This window comes from Oryctolagus cuniculus, chromosome 14 (assembly GCF_964237555.1).
Source record: "Oryctolagus cuniculus chromosome 14, mOryCun1.1, whole genome shotgun sequence".
Lineage (NCBI taxonomy): Eukaryota > Metazoa > Chordata > Mammalia > Lagomorpha > Leporidae > Oryctolagus > Oryctolagus cuniculus.
The window spans coordinates 76,635,538-76,650,823 of NC_091445.1; the positions used below are offsets into that span (position 1 = coordinate 76,635,538).

The 15,286-nt window shown below is 48.5% G+C and overlaps 1 protein-coding gene across 2 annotated transcripts in view; it reads left to right on the forward strand.

The window, feature by feature from the left end:
• Nucleotides 1-15,286, forward strand: part of IL31RA (interleukin 31 receptor A) — a 79,836-nt gene that overhangs the window by 47,644 nt on the left and 16,906 nt on the right. For both annotated transcript variants that reach the window (XM_051853449.2, XM_017344724.3), the window contains exons 7-9: nucleotides 7,736-7,815; nucleotides 9,993-10,209; nucleotides 14,036-14,218. In XM_051853449.2, the coding sequence (XP_051709409.2) occupies nucleotides 7,736-7,815; nucleotides 9,993-10,209; nucleotides 14,036-14,218 (480 nt within the window). The remainder of the gene's footprint in view (nucleotides 1-7,735; nucleotides 7,816-9,992; nucleotides 10,210-14,035; nucleotides 14,219-15,286) is intronic.

Sequence of the window (15,286 nt, forward strand, 5' to 3'; positions counted from 1 at the left end):
GGGTAAGACATTGGTTAGGATGTCCACCCATGTCACAAAACATGGGTTCAATTTATTTTTTTAATTTGAGAGAGAGAGTTACAGAGAGAGAGGAAGAGGCAGAAAGAAAGTCTTCCATCTGCTGGTTTATTCCCCAAATGGCCACAACGGCTAGAGCTGGGCCAATCCAGAGCCAGGAGCCAGGAGCTTCTTCTGGGTCTCCCACATGGGTGCAGGGGCCCAAACACTTGAGCCATCTTCCGCTGCTTTCCCAGGCCACAGCAGAGAGCTGGATCGGAAGTGGGGCAGCTGAGACACAAACCAGCACCCATATGGGATGCTGGTGCCCCAGGTGGAGGCTCAGCCTACTATGCCACAGCACCAGCCCCAGCTCCTTTTTTTACTTTTTAAGATTTATTTTTATTTATTTGAAAGGTAGAATTATACACACACACACACACACACACACACACACACAGATCTTCCTTCTGCTGGTTCATTCCCCCAGATGGCTGTAACAGCTGGAGTTGGGCTGATCCGAAGCCAAGAGCCAGGAGTTTTTGTGGAACTCCCACGAGGGTGCAGGGTCCCAAGCACTTGGGTCATCCTCTGCTGCTTTTCCCAAGCACATTAGCAGGGAGCTGGATCCAAAGAAGAGAAGCCAGGAGTCAAGCAGGCAATCAGATGGGATGCTGGCACTGCAGGAGGCAGCTTTACTGGCTACACCACGGTGCCAGCCCCATGGGTTCAACTTTCAATTCTAGCTCCCTGCTAATGCAGATCCTGGGAGGTGGTTGTGATGGCTCAAGTAATTGGGTTCCTGCCACCTGTATGGGAGACCTGGATTGAGTTTCTGGCTCTCAGCTTGAGCTCCAGCCCAGCCCCTGCCATTGCAGGCATTTGGGAAATAGAAGCTCTCTTTTCCTCTTTCTCTGTCTCTCTACCTCTCAACAACAGCAACAACAAAGTCACATGATTCATGACAGTGAAGGTAAGAGACAGGAACTGCACACTGATCGAATGCTCACCATTCACCATGCGTCAGGGACGCCTTTCAAGATTGCTGCTCGCTTGGCTTCGGGCGCCGGGCTGGGCTTCAGCCCCTGCCTGGCTCTGGAGCGGCTCTGGGCAAGGCAGCCTCACTGTTTATTCCCCTTTTCCAGATTAGAATGTAATTTATAAAACTGAGTTTGTAGAACCTGCTTTTTAGTGCTATTTCAAATATTAAAGGGAACAATGTGTTTAGCCCATGATGAGCCCTCACTAAATGTCAGACTTGCTTTCCTTGTTATTCGTCCTGCTACCGTTAGTGTCCGTCCTCCGACAAGCCCTATAAAGTATGTATGAAGCCATGCCTATCCGTGAGACGAGGCGGTGGAGCTTCAGAGCTGTGAACAAATGGCTCAGGGACCCTTAGCACACGTTACTACTCACAAGAGCATTGCCCAGCGCTGGCCCCGAGAGATGACTGATGAGCATTTTATGAACACATTTGCTGTTGATAGCTGCCCCAACAAATCATGACATGTGGCTCAGAGCAACACAGATTTATTTTCTTATACTTCTGGAGATCAGAAGTCCAAAATCTATTTCACCAGGCTGAGGCTAAGGTGCTGATGGGCTGTTTCCATCCAGGGGCCTGCAAACAGAGCGCGTTCCCTTACCTGGTCTAGCCTCTGGTGTTTGCCTGTGTTCCTTGGCTGATTGCCTGTCCCTCATCGCTCCAACCTCCACTTCCATCATCACCTTTTGTTCCTCTTTGGTCAAATCTCCCCCTGCCTCCCTCTGTGACAACATTTCAGGCTGCCTGGATAGCTCGGGATGGTGTCCCCCTCAGCCCCATCTGCAATGTCTCTTTTGCCAATAAGGCAACATTACAGTGCCCAGGGATTAGGACCGGAACCATATTCCAACCCAACACAAGGAATGAGTGACTAATTAGGAGACTACTTGGCAATGTCCACACATGGTTTTCTGAAACATGGACAAGAAATGCAAACAGCTGACCCTTCCTGCATGCCTTTGAGGCTTCACCCGTTATGTTTTGTGAGAGACATGAGTTTTAGATCACGAATTCTCCCACAGCCCTTCACATTCCGTCTCACAGCCAAGTCCCACACTGGGCTCAATTTCCATGCTCCCTGGTCCATATGGTAACTTATTCTTCCAGATCCTGGTTCAGTTTCTCATGAGACCAGGCTGGTGTTAACACATGCTTGCCACCTTCTCACAAATGCTCTGCTGTGGGGAACCAACTTGATGCCTTCCGGACTGCCTGCCGGAGCTGTTCACGCTTAGCATGGACGACCCCTTGGTGGAGGCAGTTACCGAACCCGGGATTCATGCAGCAGATGGGGAGCTGGCCAGGCGGCCACTGACGGCCTTCTCACCTGAGGTTCTGCCTTCACATACCGTGCTGGAGCAGGGTAGGAAAGGGCCACAGAAAAGTCGAAGTCACAATGCGCTCCGTGCTTAGAATCGTGCCTTCCATGTGATAAGGTCTATCTGCATCTGAAATAAATAAAACCACACGGATAGTTAAAATAAAGCTGGTCAAGATGTGAGTTTCCTGTAAACTGTTCATGAAAATTATGTGACTTGGGAGCACATTTTTTTCTGTATTCAGTTTTTTAAATTTATTTTTTAAAGAATATGAATTTCATAAGTACAACTTCAGAAATATAGCTATTCTTCCCACCATATCAGCCCGCCCACCCACACTCCCACCCCTCCTCGAGGCTCCTCTCTCTCCCTCTGCCAATCCCATTTTCTATTAAAATTCATTTTCAATTAACTTTGTACACAGAAGACCAAGTCTATACTAAGTAAAGATTTCAATAATTGGCCAACGCTGCAGCTCACTAGGCTAATCCTCCGCCTGCGGCACCAGCACCCCGGGTTCTAGTCCCATTTGGGGTGCCAGTTCTGTCCCGGTTGCTCCTCTTCCAGTCCAGCTCTCTGCTGTGTGGCCCGGGAAGGCAGTGGAGGATGGCCCAAGTGCTTGGGCCCTGCACCTGCGTGGGAGACCAGGAGGAAGCACCTGGCTCCTGGCTTCGGATGGACGCGGTGTGCCGGCCGTGGCTGCCATTTGGGGGTGAACCAATGGAAGGAAGGCCTTTCTCTCTCTCTCTCTCTCTCTCTCTCTCACTGTCTAACACTGCCTGTAAAAAAAAAAAAAAGATCTCAATAATTTACACACACACAAATTGTTTGAGAACTGGTTTTAGAGTTAACTCTCAATACAACTCATTGAGGACAGAGGTCCTGTATGGGGAGTCAGTGCGCAGTGACTCCTGTTAATTTAACTATTAACACTCTTATGTATGATGTCAGTGATCACCCAAGGCTCTTGACATGAGCTGCCTAGGCTATGGAAGCCTTTTGAATCCACAAACTCCATTAGTATTTGGACAAGGCCATAAGCAAATTGGAAGTTCTCTCTCCCTTTAGAGAAAAGTACCTCTTTCTTTGCTGGCCCCTTTCCACTGGGGTCTGGGAGCACATTCACATTCTGCAGACATCATCTCAAAGGGCCAGCAAAGACAAACATAAAAGTTTACAAATATCAAAGAGCACACAAATGGCACAGTAAATGACCTAGAGGTCATAATCTATTGGAATTGTCAGTTTGTATTTTCTTTCATAGCTGAGATCCCTTGTAAAATATTAGAATGAAATTCATATGGTTTCATCCAGCCAATTCTCCCCTTCCTCTGCTACAGCGCTGAACAGGTGACAGGAGAAGCAGCACCCGTCAGGTGCCACACCTGAGGCCAACTCTTATTTCTGGCCTGTCACTGCCCTTTTCTGCTGCCACTGTGGCTCAGTCTGCAGCTTCCTTAGCTAATTACAGCCAGAGACTCCCTGATGTCACTCTTCTCAGCTGTTTTGCTGTCAGAAACAGAATTTTCTATTTCATCTGATTTATTACTTCTAAGAGCTTGGCTAAAATTAATCAGCAAAGCCCTAGCCGCTGGTGTTCTGTGCCTTTGATAATTAAACCAAACCAACCCTGACTTACCAAAGGCACCACTAGAGAACTCCAGCCTTTGTTTGTACTCGTTTTTCTCTATCCCAGCTAAAAATGCACATTCCTACTTGCATAAAATACTAGTTTCCCCTTTTCCAATTCACAAACCATTTGTTTCCCTATTTCACAAAGAAATGCCAGTTAACACACCCCAACTCGTGCCTTTCTAATTGCTTGAAAACTTACAACCTATTTTCTTCTGGATTTCAACATCCTGATGACCACGGTTATTCACCTACATGTAAGCATGTGACTATTTGTCTACTACATGCGCTATAATTCATTTCAAATCCTGGCTTTGTTACTTAAAAGCTTATGATATCAGGCAGTTGCTTAATCTCTCTGCTTCAGAAATAGGGATGGGGCTGGCATTGTGGCATAGGGGGTTAAGCTGCCGCCTACAACACTGGCATCCCATATGGGTACTGGTTTGAGTCCTGGTTGCTCCACTTTTGATCCTGCACCCTGATAATGCACCTGGGAAAACAGCAGAAGATGGACCTACAAGTACTTAGGCTCCTGCAGCAATGTGGGAGACCAGTATGAAGTTACTGGCTCCTAGCTTTGGCTTAGCCCACCTGTTAAGGCCATCTGGGCAAGTAATCCAACAGTTGGAAGATCTCTCTGTCTCTCCCTCTCTCTGTAAATCTAGCTTTCAAATAAATAATTTTTTTCTTTTTATATTTTTTAAAATTTCATTTTTTTTTATTTTTATTATTTACTTGAGAGTTAGACAGTGAGAGATAGAGAGAGAGAGAGAAAGGTCTTCTTTTTGCTGGTTCACCCCCCAAATGGTTGTTACAGATGGCGCGCTGCGCCGATCCGAAGCCAAGAGCCAGGTGCTTCCTCCTGGTCTCCCATGCGGGTGCAGGGCCCAAGCACTTGGGCCATCCTCCACTGCCTTCCTGGGCCACAGCAGAGAGCTGGACTGGAAGAGGAGCAACCGAGACTAGAACCATGCGCCCATATGGGATGCTGGCACTGCAGGTGGTGGCTTTACCTGCTATGCCACAGCTCTGGCCCCTCACTTACTTTTAGTCACATGTCTAGAATGATTGATTATCTAACTAGCAGCTTATTTTTACCTATATATATATATATCTATCCTTGAGATGAATATTTTGGCCTGGATTATGATGAATACTTTGTACATTTTCCCCCTCTCACTCTCAATATTACAATTTCTGTGTTTGCCTTTCCACATGATTGGAACAGGTAGATGCTGCAAGTTAGAAACAGAATGAGGCCAGCGCCGTGGCTCACTAGGCTAATCCTCTGCCTTGTGGCGCCGGCACACCAGGTTCTAGTCCCGGTCGGGGCACCGGATTCTGTCCCGGTTGCCCCTATTCCAGGCCAGCTCTCTGCTGTGGCCAGGGAGTGCAGTGGAGGATGGCCCAGGTGCTTGGGCCCTGCACCCCATGGGAGACCAGGAGAAGCACCTGGCTCCTGCCATCGGATCAGCGCTGTGCGCCGGCCGCAGCGGCCATTGGAGGGTGAACCAATAGCAAAAGGAAGACCTTTCTCTCTGTCTCTCTCTCTCACTGTCCACTCTGCCTGTAAAAAATAAAAAAAAAAGAAAGAAAGAAAGAAAAAGAAACAGAATGAGAGTCCCTCCAATTCCATGGGTTAGCTTTGGAGCCCTGACAATTTTAGAGCCCTGTGCTAAGATTGTGTTCTGGGAGAGACTTTGCCTCACATTACTCTGGTTTGTCTGAACCCCTAGCTAGGAATGCTGCCTACTGGCAATTCTGTCTTCTGGTTCAGTAAATCAGAAGCATTTCCTTAGGGAAATCAGAGAACTCCTGGCAGAGCTTGGAAGGTAACAACTCAGTGGCGTTCAATGCAGCCATATGTAAAGGCTGAACAGTTCCAATCTTTAAAAGTTGAATCACCATAGATCTCACTGGGAGATCGTGGGCCCAACGGCTATATTGTGCTGCCTACATTTTGGCTTTTGCAAGAGTAATTGTAGAAATGTGGTCCTTTATTGGAGACCACACAGTTACTGACTTAACTTTTTCCATATTATAAGGCTGTCTTTAGTTGGAGTTCAGTAATTTCACTATAAGATACCCAGTCACCTAAAAAAAATTTTTTTTTGACAGGCAGAGTGGACAGTGAGAGAGAGACAGAGAGAAAGGTCTTCCTTTTGCCGTTGGTTCACCCCCCGATGGCTGCTGCAGCCAGCACACTGCACTGATCTGAAGCCAAGAGCCAGGTACTTCTCCTGGTCTCCCATTGGGTGCAGGGCCCAAGCACTTGGGCCATCCTCCACTGCACTCCCAGGCCACAGCAGAGAGTTGGATTGGAAGAGGAGCAACTGGGACAGAATCCGGCACCCTGACTGGGACTAGAACCTGGTGTGCCAGCGCCGCAAGGTGGAGGATTAGCCTATTGAGCCACGGCGCTGGCCAAGCCACCTAAAATTTTAAAGGTCCCTGAAGATAACCTCTTAGTCCCAAGACACTTCAAGGTTGGCCTCCGTGGTGGATCCCATTCACTGTGCACCTAATAACAACTTGCAATTTCCTTCAGAAAGGATTCAAGGGCAACAATTGCCACCCCAGTTAGGGACATTTCCTTTCTTCTCCAAATCACAGACCACTAGCCCTCTGGATGGTTCTTGAGAAATCTCTGTTTTCCTCTCCTGGGTCATTCTTCAACCAGCAGCTCAGCATCTTGACATTTGAAGTACATGTCAGAGTATTCAACCGTAGCTTGCCAGTGAACCATCCTTTGCCAAACTTGCTTGTGGCATGTTATATGAGACATAGTCCAGAGATTCAGGGAAATGCAGCTCCCTTGCTTTTATGAGTTTTCTCCCAGCATGGTTAGATAATCAGAAAGCTGTACAGCTGGACTGTGTTGTCCTAGACTACATCGTTTCCTCAAGAGAGGCATGAGTCAGGACTTAGGCCCTTGGGTTTGATGGAAAACAACCATGAGAAACGTATGTATGCAATGTTTCTGTGCTTGGGCTCAGCTGGGATTACAGATGTTGGCCTTTATGTTATCCTAGGTTCTTTTTGACAGGATACACATGATAAATTCCATTTATGAATTCAGTGTTCACAGTCAGAACTTGGTTGCCTCTTCTTATGAATTTCTATGTTTCCTGTTTATTGGACCATGAGAAATAGGCAACTCAATATGATTCTTCCTTACTTTTCCTGTAATTAAGCAAGCATTAAACTTAGAGCTCGGGAAGAAACCTAGTACAGATCATTTTCCTGTTCCCTTCTTATTTATTTTTTCTTGTATTTTATAACATTATAAGTGCAGTTTCCTCTCTCTCTGGAAGTAGACATGTTATAAATTATACTCATGTGTACACATATCTCCTTAACTGTTATCAGTGCAATTCTAAGCTTTCCTGTAGATAGAGGTTATATCTTAGAGAATGTGGAATGATCACATTTCAATCTAGATTTGGGTAATAGATTGTATTCAGTGGAGTCTGTTGTACTTTTAGCTTATATTAAGTCATCAGACCCAGGAGCAGCTTTCTTTCTTACCCTTGGTTGATTCCAATCCTTCAGCCATAAAACGAGGACCCTGTTAGTGATGACAAGGCTGCTATTCCTCCCCTGTCTCCCGTAGTCCTCCTTGATCTCAAGCAAATCCTCCCCGGCCCCATAGTCCAAGCAGGTAGCCCAGCCAACTCCCCTATCTCTTGTTGCAACTCCCTGTCCTCTGAGTTCAGCACCTCGCTCTCGTTCCTTACAGCTCCATACGGCCTGGAACTGTGGCGGGTCCTGAGACCAGCTGAGGCAGATGGAAAAAGGCCAGTGCGGCTGCTGTGGAAGGTGACCTCGTCGGGGTTATTGTTTCTTTCAGTTTTTGTTTTTTCCTGTTTAAAAACCTTTCGTCTCTTACCTCTCTGAATGCTGTGATTCATGAAATTTTGCCTCCTGAATTTCCTTCCCTAGAGGCTTTATGATGCCCCACGTCTCACAGTGGCTGTCCAGCTCAGCAGAGTTCACAGGTCGCCTTGTAGAGGGCTCCAGTGCACATTAGAGACTCCTTCTTCTTTGGTCTGAGGCTCTGACACTTGGGGCAGGTTCAAAGTCCAAGTGCAGCAGGTGCCATGTCCTTCTCAATGAAACCATCCCCGTCCCCACCAGAAGGCAACGTAAGACTGCAGCTCCAACTCCACGTCTAGGAGGAGCACTGGCTGGGGACAGATCACCAGTGTGTCATGTCCTTGGGCCATTGCCAATGGACATGTCACCTGTGTCCTGCTGAGTACTGGGGTATGGATATGCAAAGACAAATGGTCTTTCCTGGAGTGTGGGCCTGGGAGTGAGGAACAAGGAGAAGGCAGGTGGGTGATGTTGGGAAGAGGAGATGGGAAAAGAAAGTGGGAAAGGACAGAAAAGGAGGAGGAAGAGGGAATAAACAGGGAAGGAAAAGGGCAACTAGAGAAAGCAACCTAGGAGAGAAATACCAGGGAGGTGAGGAGAAAGAAGGGCAGGCAGAGAGGCCTGAGATGCGAAACGCCTTCGTGTGTCTCCAGAATTCGTAGGAAAGCCCAGGTGAGTTTAACGCATTCTGAAAATGGAGACATCGCTCTGCTTTCCTGTGTGGAATTAAATCCCCAGGATTTAGGGTTGGAGCACCCTCTTGCCCTTGCCTCTCTGCCTTCAACCCCCCTCCCCCGGGCTAGGGGACACCCTCAAGTTGCAGAGGCTGTGGCTTGGGGAAGTACAGCTAGTAGAGTTGGGAAGTCTTTGCAAATCAATCCCAAGTGCTATGCTTTCTTCTCCTTTATCAAGAAAGAAACCGATGACTTAGGAGACGAAAGGACAAATGACATTACACACGTGTGGTTTTAGCTACATAGCAGCGGCTAGGGGTCATGCAAAATAGTTGAGATGGACTTCAGTGTCCTCCTCCTTCTTTTCTCCTGTGGATTGACTTTCTTTTTGCCTCAGAGGAGAGTTTTCAAAGAATTTAAGTTGGTTTTTAAAAAAAAGGTCCTAAAATTCTGTAAAATTGGAGTGTTCATTGCATGACTCTGAATATACCGAAAACCATTGAATTGCAGACCTTAAAATTTTATGGAATATGAATTATATCCCAAAAAAAGCTGCTTTTTTAAAAAGAGAATGGGTTGTCTCGAGAGAGAAAGATCCTAGTCACCAGGGAGGAGCCAGTGTATCTGTTAGGCCATGGCTGGCGTCAAGGACAAAGTGACTCCTAAAACCCTGTCTGACCTTACATTTAGTCATTCTGCTCCACCTCCGCGCATGATTACTAACAGAAAGTAAACGACTGGGAAGCCCTAAATTCTTGGGAACTACTCAACACGTTGACACTCAGGCGACACATTTTGTTAGTGAGCCAAGGTTCAACTCTGAAAACAAGAATTTGGCTGGGAGCCCTGGGAGTTCCACTTTAGATAGGGAAGCCCTCAATGTTTTATTCATCTCAGCTCTTAGTCCTCTGCCAGGCCGGGAGTGCTTAGTGCTGTGAAGTTGGCTTCCTCCCTAGGGAGGAGTGATGTGGCGATAACAGACACAGGTGTGGGTATTATCTAATCCTTGGAGGCCTCTAGGCAAGAGATGACCCACGGAGAGACCAGACTTGGGATACAAGCAAAGGGGCAGTGTTTCCAGCTTTTTCTTCTCTGCCCATGTGGGATAGATTGAAAGATACAGCCAGAAGGTACCAGGGTGGTTTACTTTCTCTGATTTAGGCATCCACCTGATTGAGCCTCACGGAGTTGGCTTACGAAAAGGTTTGATACCAAGGAACCATCGAGTAAATCCATCGCTGGCACTTGGAGGGTTACCAGCACAGCATCCTGGAGAAGGATGACTCGTTTGCAGTTTAGCATCTATTGATTAACATTACCCCTACAACCCACCCATCCCCACCGCACTACACTGTATCAGTGCCTCTCTCTTCTCAATCTCTCTATCTCCCTCTCTCTCTCTTCCTTTTTTTTTGGGGGGGGGGGTGACAATAAATTTTATTTCAGAAAGCAAGAGGAGCCCCAGTCCTGGAGGAAACACTTTTCTACAACATTCAGTACACTCCGGAAAACAATCCTAACCTCACAGAGACAGAGAACACCACGGACCAGCAGTTCAAACTGCGTCTGGGCGGCGAGACCTATCGGGTGACTGTGAGGTCTTACAATTCTCTTGGGCCTTCCCCAGAGGCCAAGCTGAGGATCCCAGCTATCCGTGAAAAGCGTAAGTAGGATAAAAACTTCCTCCTAGGGGCCTGGCCCCATTCAGTTGGCCAAGGAGCAGTCCACATCCTCTCAAGGGTACCTGTTTCTCTGAATCAAAACAAAGCAAAGAAAATGGAATGAGGACATTTTAGATTGGTGCTGAGCGGGACAGAATCTGTTGGTAATTAATGAGCCTATTGACAAAGTCCTTTTGGAACAAAGCCTGTGTTAAAAGTCAGAAACTTCCTGACTCATAGAATCCAAAGTCATAGGCCTAGAAGTTCTATGTGCAGCAGCTTTATCTGTCTGGTCTCAGTGGGTGTGAAGTGGGTTGAGTTAGATAAAACTGGCCTTAGGACTGAAGCTTTTTTTTGAACTGGTTTCTCCACAAAGGGTATTGCCCACATCCCCAGCCTTAGCTTAATGTTCTCTTTCTAATTTTCTTCCTTTTCCCCCTCCCTTGTGACTGCTGAGTTAGGAAGAATTTGGTTATGTTTGTCAATAAATTGTTCATTATACTTTTTAAAGTAAGATTTATTTATGTATTTGAAAGAATTGCAGAGAGAGAGAGGAAACAGAGAGAGAAAGAGGTCTTTCATCCTCTGGCTTACTCTCCAAATGGCTATAATGGCCAGGGCTGGGCCAGGCCAAAGCCAGGAGTCAGGAGCTTCATTGGGGTGTCCCACATGGGTGCCGGGGCCCAAGCACTTGGGCTGCCCTCTGCTGCTTTCCCAGGAGCGTTAGCAGGCAGCTGGATCAGAAGTGGAGCAGCTGGACTCAAAACTGGGATGCTGGCACTGCAGAGTACACTTTACCCTGTACACCACAGTGCTGGCCCCATTCATGACACTTTGATTAAGTAGTTTTTAACATTTTATTGCTCCCAAGCAAATTCTTTATATCATGATTTGGAATAAAATTCCTTCTTTGATTCTTATTGAAGGAATTGCAAGTAATAGATTTCCTTTTCCTGCTTTATTTTTTTCTCTATCTCATTTAGTACTAGCTTTCATTTAATATATTTTATCATTTATTTTGTAACAGTTTTCTTCCTCAGTAGGATGCATGTTGTGTGAGAGTTGGGATTTCTGTTTTTCTCTTAAAAAATTTATTTGAGAGGCAGAGAGAGAGAGAGAGAAATAGAGAGAGAGAAGATATTTTCTATCCACTGGTTCTCTTCTCAAATGCTTTCAATGGCCAGGGCTGGGACAGGTCAAAGCCAGGATCTAGGAACACAATCCAGGTTTCCCACGTGAGTGGCAGGGACTCAATTACTTGAGCCATCACTACTGCCCCCCAAGGTCTGCATTAGGAACAAGCTGCAATCAGGAGTCACAGCTGGGTATTTAACCCAGGTACTCTGACATGGGATGCAGGCATCTTAGCTGGTATCTTAACCAACAGGCCAAATGTCTCCCCTTTCTCTTCTCTTTTAGAATCTACATCCCAGTACATCCCAGCCTTGATTGTTGTGACTATTTGGGGGAATAAACCAATAGATGGAGATCTCTTTCTCTCTCTCTCTTCCCTCTGTCTCTCCCTCCCCACCCCTTTCTCTGATGCTCTGTCTTTCAAATAAATAAATAAATCTTCTAAAAAGATACCTTTTTATTTATTAGTTGGAGAGAGACAGAGAGAAATCTTTTTTCCTCTGGTTCACTCTCCAAAAGCACACAAAAACCAGGGCTGGGCCAGGTCAAAGCCAGGAGCCAGGTACTCCATCTGCGTCTTCCATGCTGGTGTCAGGGGCCCATGTAACTGAGCCATCATCCACTGCCTCCTAGGGTGCACGTTGGCAGGGAGCTGACTCAGAAGCAGAGTCGGTATTCAAGCTCAGGTACTCTCAAGGCAATGTGGGCATCCTAACTGGTGGCTTACCCTGCTGCCCCACAATACCCACCCCATCACAAAGTACATTAGCTTTTACTGCCATTTTACCATGCCAGAATTTTACCATACCAGATTTTGTTTAATAAAGTAGAAGGCACTGGAGAGTAGTTATAATAGTAATATTTAATGTAAAGCTATCATTAAGTATAATTATCATATATTATCTACTGATATGTATTAAGCATAACATAGCTTATCTCATTTAAACTTTGGAATGACCTGTAATAGATATGGTTTGATCCATCTTACAGATGATGAGGAGTTCAGGAAAGCTTGGTCATTTGTCCAGGGTCTCCCTGGTGGGATTTCAGTCAAGGTCTGCAGGATTCCAAACTGGTGCGATACTTTATTCAGAACCTTTAGTAACACCAGTAACCTTGGTGTTACTAAAATGAGTTAGAATTCTAGCCACAGATGCTGTGTGGTGCTGAGCTGGGCTTAGTCACGCCCGAGGGCCTCTGGGTTCCTATCCTCAGCGTGAGGGATTGGAACAGACAAGCCTGCAGGACCCCTGAACGTCTGTGTTCTGGGAGTCCGCTCAGCCACTGAGCTGAGAGAAGACCTGAGGAGGAGGGCGGGACAGAGTCAGGACAGAATCCAGCGTGGGCCAGGACAGCTGGCCACAGGCAAGCGCACCAACCCTTGAGAACTCTCTCTGATAGACCCAAAGTGACTGGGCTCCTACTATTGCAAGAAATTCATGGCGTGCACAGTCAGCGCCCCCGGCCCCCTCTCCAGGAAGGGTCAGCATTTGCCACCATTGTGGGGGACGGGCTGTATGGGAGGTGACTGCTCGCAGAGTCCTCAGTGAATGACGAAGGACCCGGCAGTAAGTCTCACTCCACAGCTGCTGGCTTGGGCGCTTCTCTGCAGCACCGTTCCCCTTGGAGGGGTGGCTCGGGGCTTCCTGCAACCTTTTTCTTGCCCCTCGAGGGCTCCTCAGTCCCTGGGGCCCAGCCCGTGCTTCAAGCCCTGCTCCTCCAGCTCCTCTGGGCTCCGGGCGGGCGTGGTGGGAGGAGAATGTAGGGTTGGGTCCCAGCGCTGACTTGTCTCCAGGCCAGGGTTTGTGAGCAAGTCATTTATGAAGAATGTGCCTGCAGGGAGAGCAGGAAAGGAACCAGAGGGAAGAGGCCAGGCGAGGGGAAGGCGCGGTCTCCTCCTGCTCAGGCTGCGGGGGCAGAGCACCAGCTGCGCGTCTTGGAGCAGCAGACGCGTGGCGCCTCGGCATTCTGGAGGTTGGGAGTCTGAGATCCGGGTGCCCGCTGAGCCTTGCTTCCTTCGCAGCCTCCAGGGGAGGCCCCCCCCCTCCTCTTCCAGCTTCCTGGTATTCCCAGGCTCCAAGCAGCTCCAATAATACCCATTTCCGCCTTGGCTTTCACACAGCACCTCCCTGAGTGTCTGCTTCTGTCTCCAAATCCCTCTTGACTTACAAGGACACCCCAGGGTCCGGCTCAGGGCCCATCACCTGAACTCACTCCATCTGCGGCAGGCCTGCTTCCAGATAAGGCCCATTCTGTAGTCCCTGGGGGGCAGGGTTCAAATCCCTAACAGGTGCCCTCCGAGATAAGGGGGCGGTGGTTCCTGAAGGGGCACGCTGGAGTGAAGTTGGGTCTTGATTCATTGTCTGAGCTTTGCTTTCCTTTGGACCTGCAGCGTCACCTGTGGAAGGTCAGTCTTCTTAGTCATCAGCTCTCTTATGAGCTCTGTTTCTGGAAACGGGTCAATTCTGGGGCAGCAAAGAAGGTGCAAAAGCCATCAAAGGCCTCGGGTGTAGAAAAGGGATTTACAATACAAGGCTGCAAACTGCACCAGCAGGGGCGGCTACAGGGGGGGTCTTGAAGTTTGCCTGTTTTACAGTTTGGGCAATGAACAGATGCCAGTGTGCTTGGTGCACCATGGGGGGGGGGGCGGGATGAGTTGGGCGGCCATGATGCAATATTTTTCTCTCCTTTCAGCATTTCAGTGCATCGAGGGCATGCAGGCCAGGCTGGCTCAGGGCCTGCTGGTGGTGGAGTGGCAGAGCTGCAACCTGGAGGTGGACGCCTGGATGGTTGAGTGGGTCCCAGATTTGGACTCAGAACTTTCTGCCTTGTCCTGGGAATCTGTGTCTGGGGCCAAGAAGTGGACAATCCAGCAAGGTAGCCAGTGTGGGACCCCCCCCCCCCAGTGCCCTCTGCGCAGGCTTTGGTTTCCTGCTCACCAGGGCTGCCAGCTGAAAATGTGGTGGGTAGCACTTGAGGAGCTCCCACAAGCACAGCGAAGGGACACGCTTCTTGGCATGTCCTGGGCAAAGCTGGCACACAAAGCTGTGGGTATCAGACCAGGAGTCTGGGTGTCACCAGGTGGGAAACACCGTGCAGCACCCACCTTCAGAGAGCCCTTCCTGCATATCTTGAGCATCCTGGGACAACACCAGGGTTGGATCCCATCTGTCCTACCTAGGACACTCGCTTTGGGTCTGGTTGCCCATTTAAGAGCGAGGCCTTTTCCCCAGCTGTTGATACATGGAGTAGCCTTTATATGAAAGTCCCTGCCCAAGTGAGACACATGGAGAAGGCCTCCATCCTGTCCTTCCCACTCAAGGCTGAATAGCAGCATTTTGTGTTTTTTTTGTTTGTTTGTTTGTTTTTTGGTTTTTTTTGGTTTGTTTTTTGACAGGCAGAGTGGACAGTGAGAGAGAGAGACAGAGAGAAAGGAGAGAAAGGTCTTCCTTTTGCCGTTGGTTCACCCTCCAATGGCCGCCACGGCCAGCAGCGCTGCGGCCGGCACACCACACTGATCCGATGGCAGGAGCCAGGTGCTTCTCCTGGTCTCCCATGGGGTGCAGGGCCCAAGCACTTGGGCCATCCTCCACTGCACTCCCTGGCCACAGCAGAGAGATGGCCTGGAAGAGGGGCAACCGGGACAGAATCCGGTGCCCCGACCGGGACTAGAACCTGGGGTGCCAGCGCCCCTAGGCGGAGGATTAGCCTAGTGAGCCGGCACTGGCCAAGCGTTCTTATTAAGAACTGAGCATGCGCAGGGAGGTGGGCCGGCCCTGGGGCTAGGACCCATGGGGTCTGAGTTCTCCAGAGCTGTTGACAGAAGGGCTGAGTTTTTCTCTGCGGGGCCCCCAAATCATACGATAAAATCCGTGAAGCAGAAGGGACTGGATCTCTTCCTTCTCTCTTCCTGGGTGGCGCTGTCATTTTGCCAGAGTGGTGCAG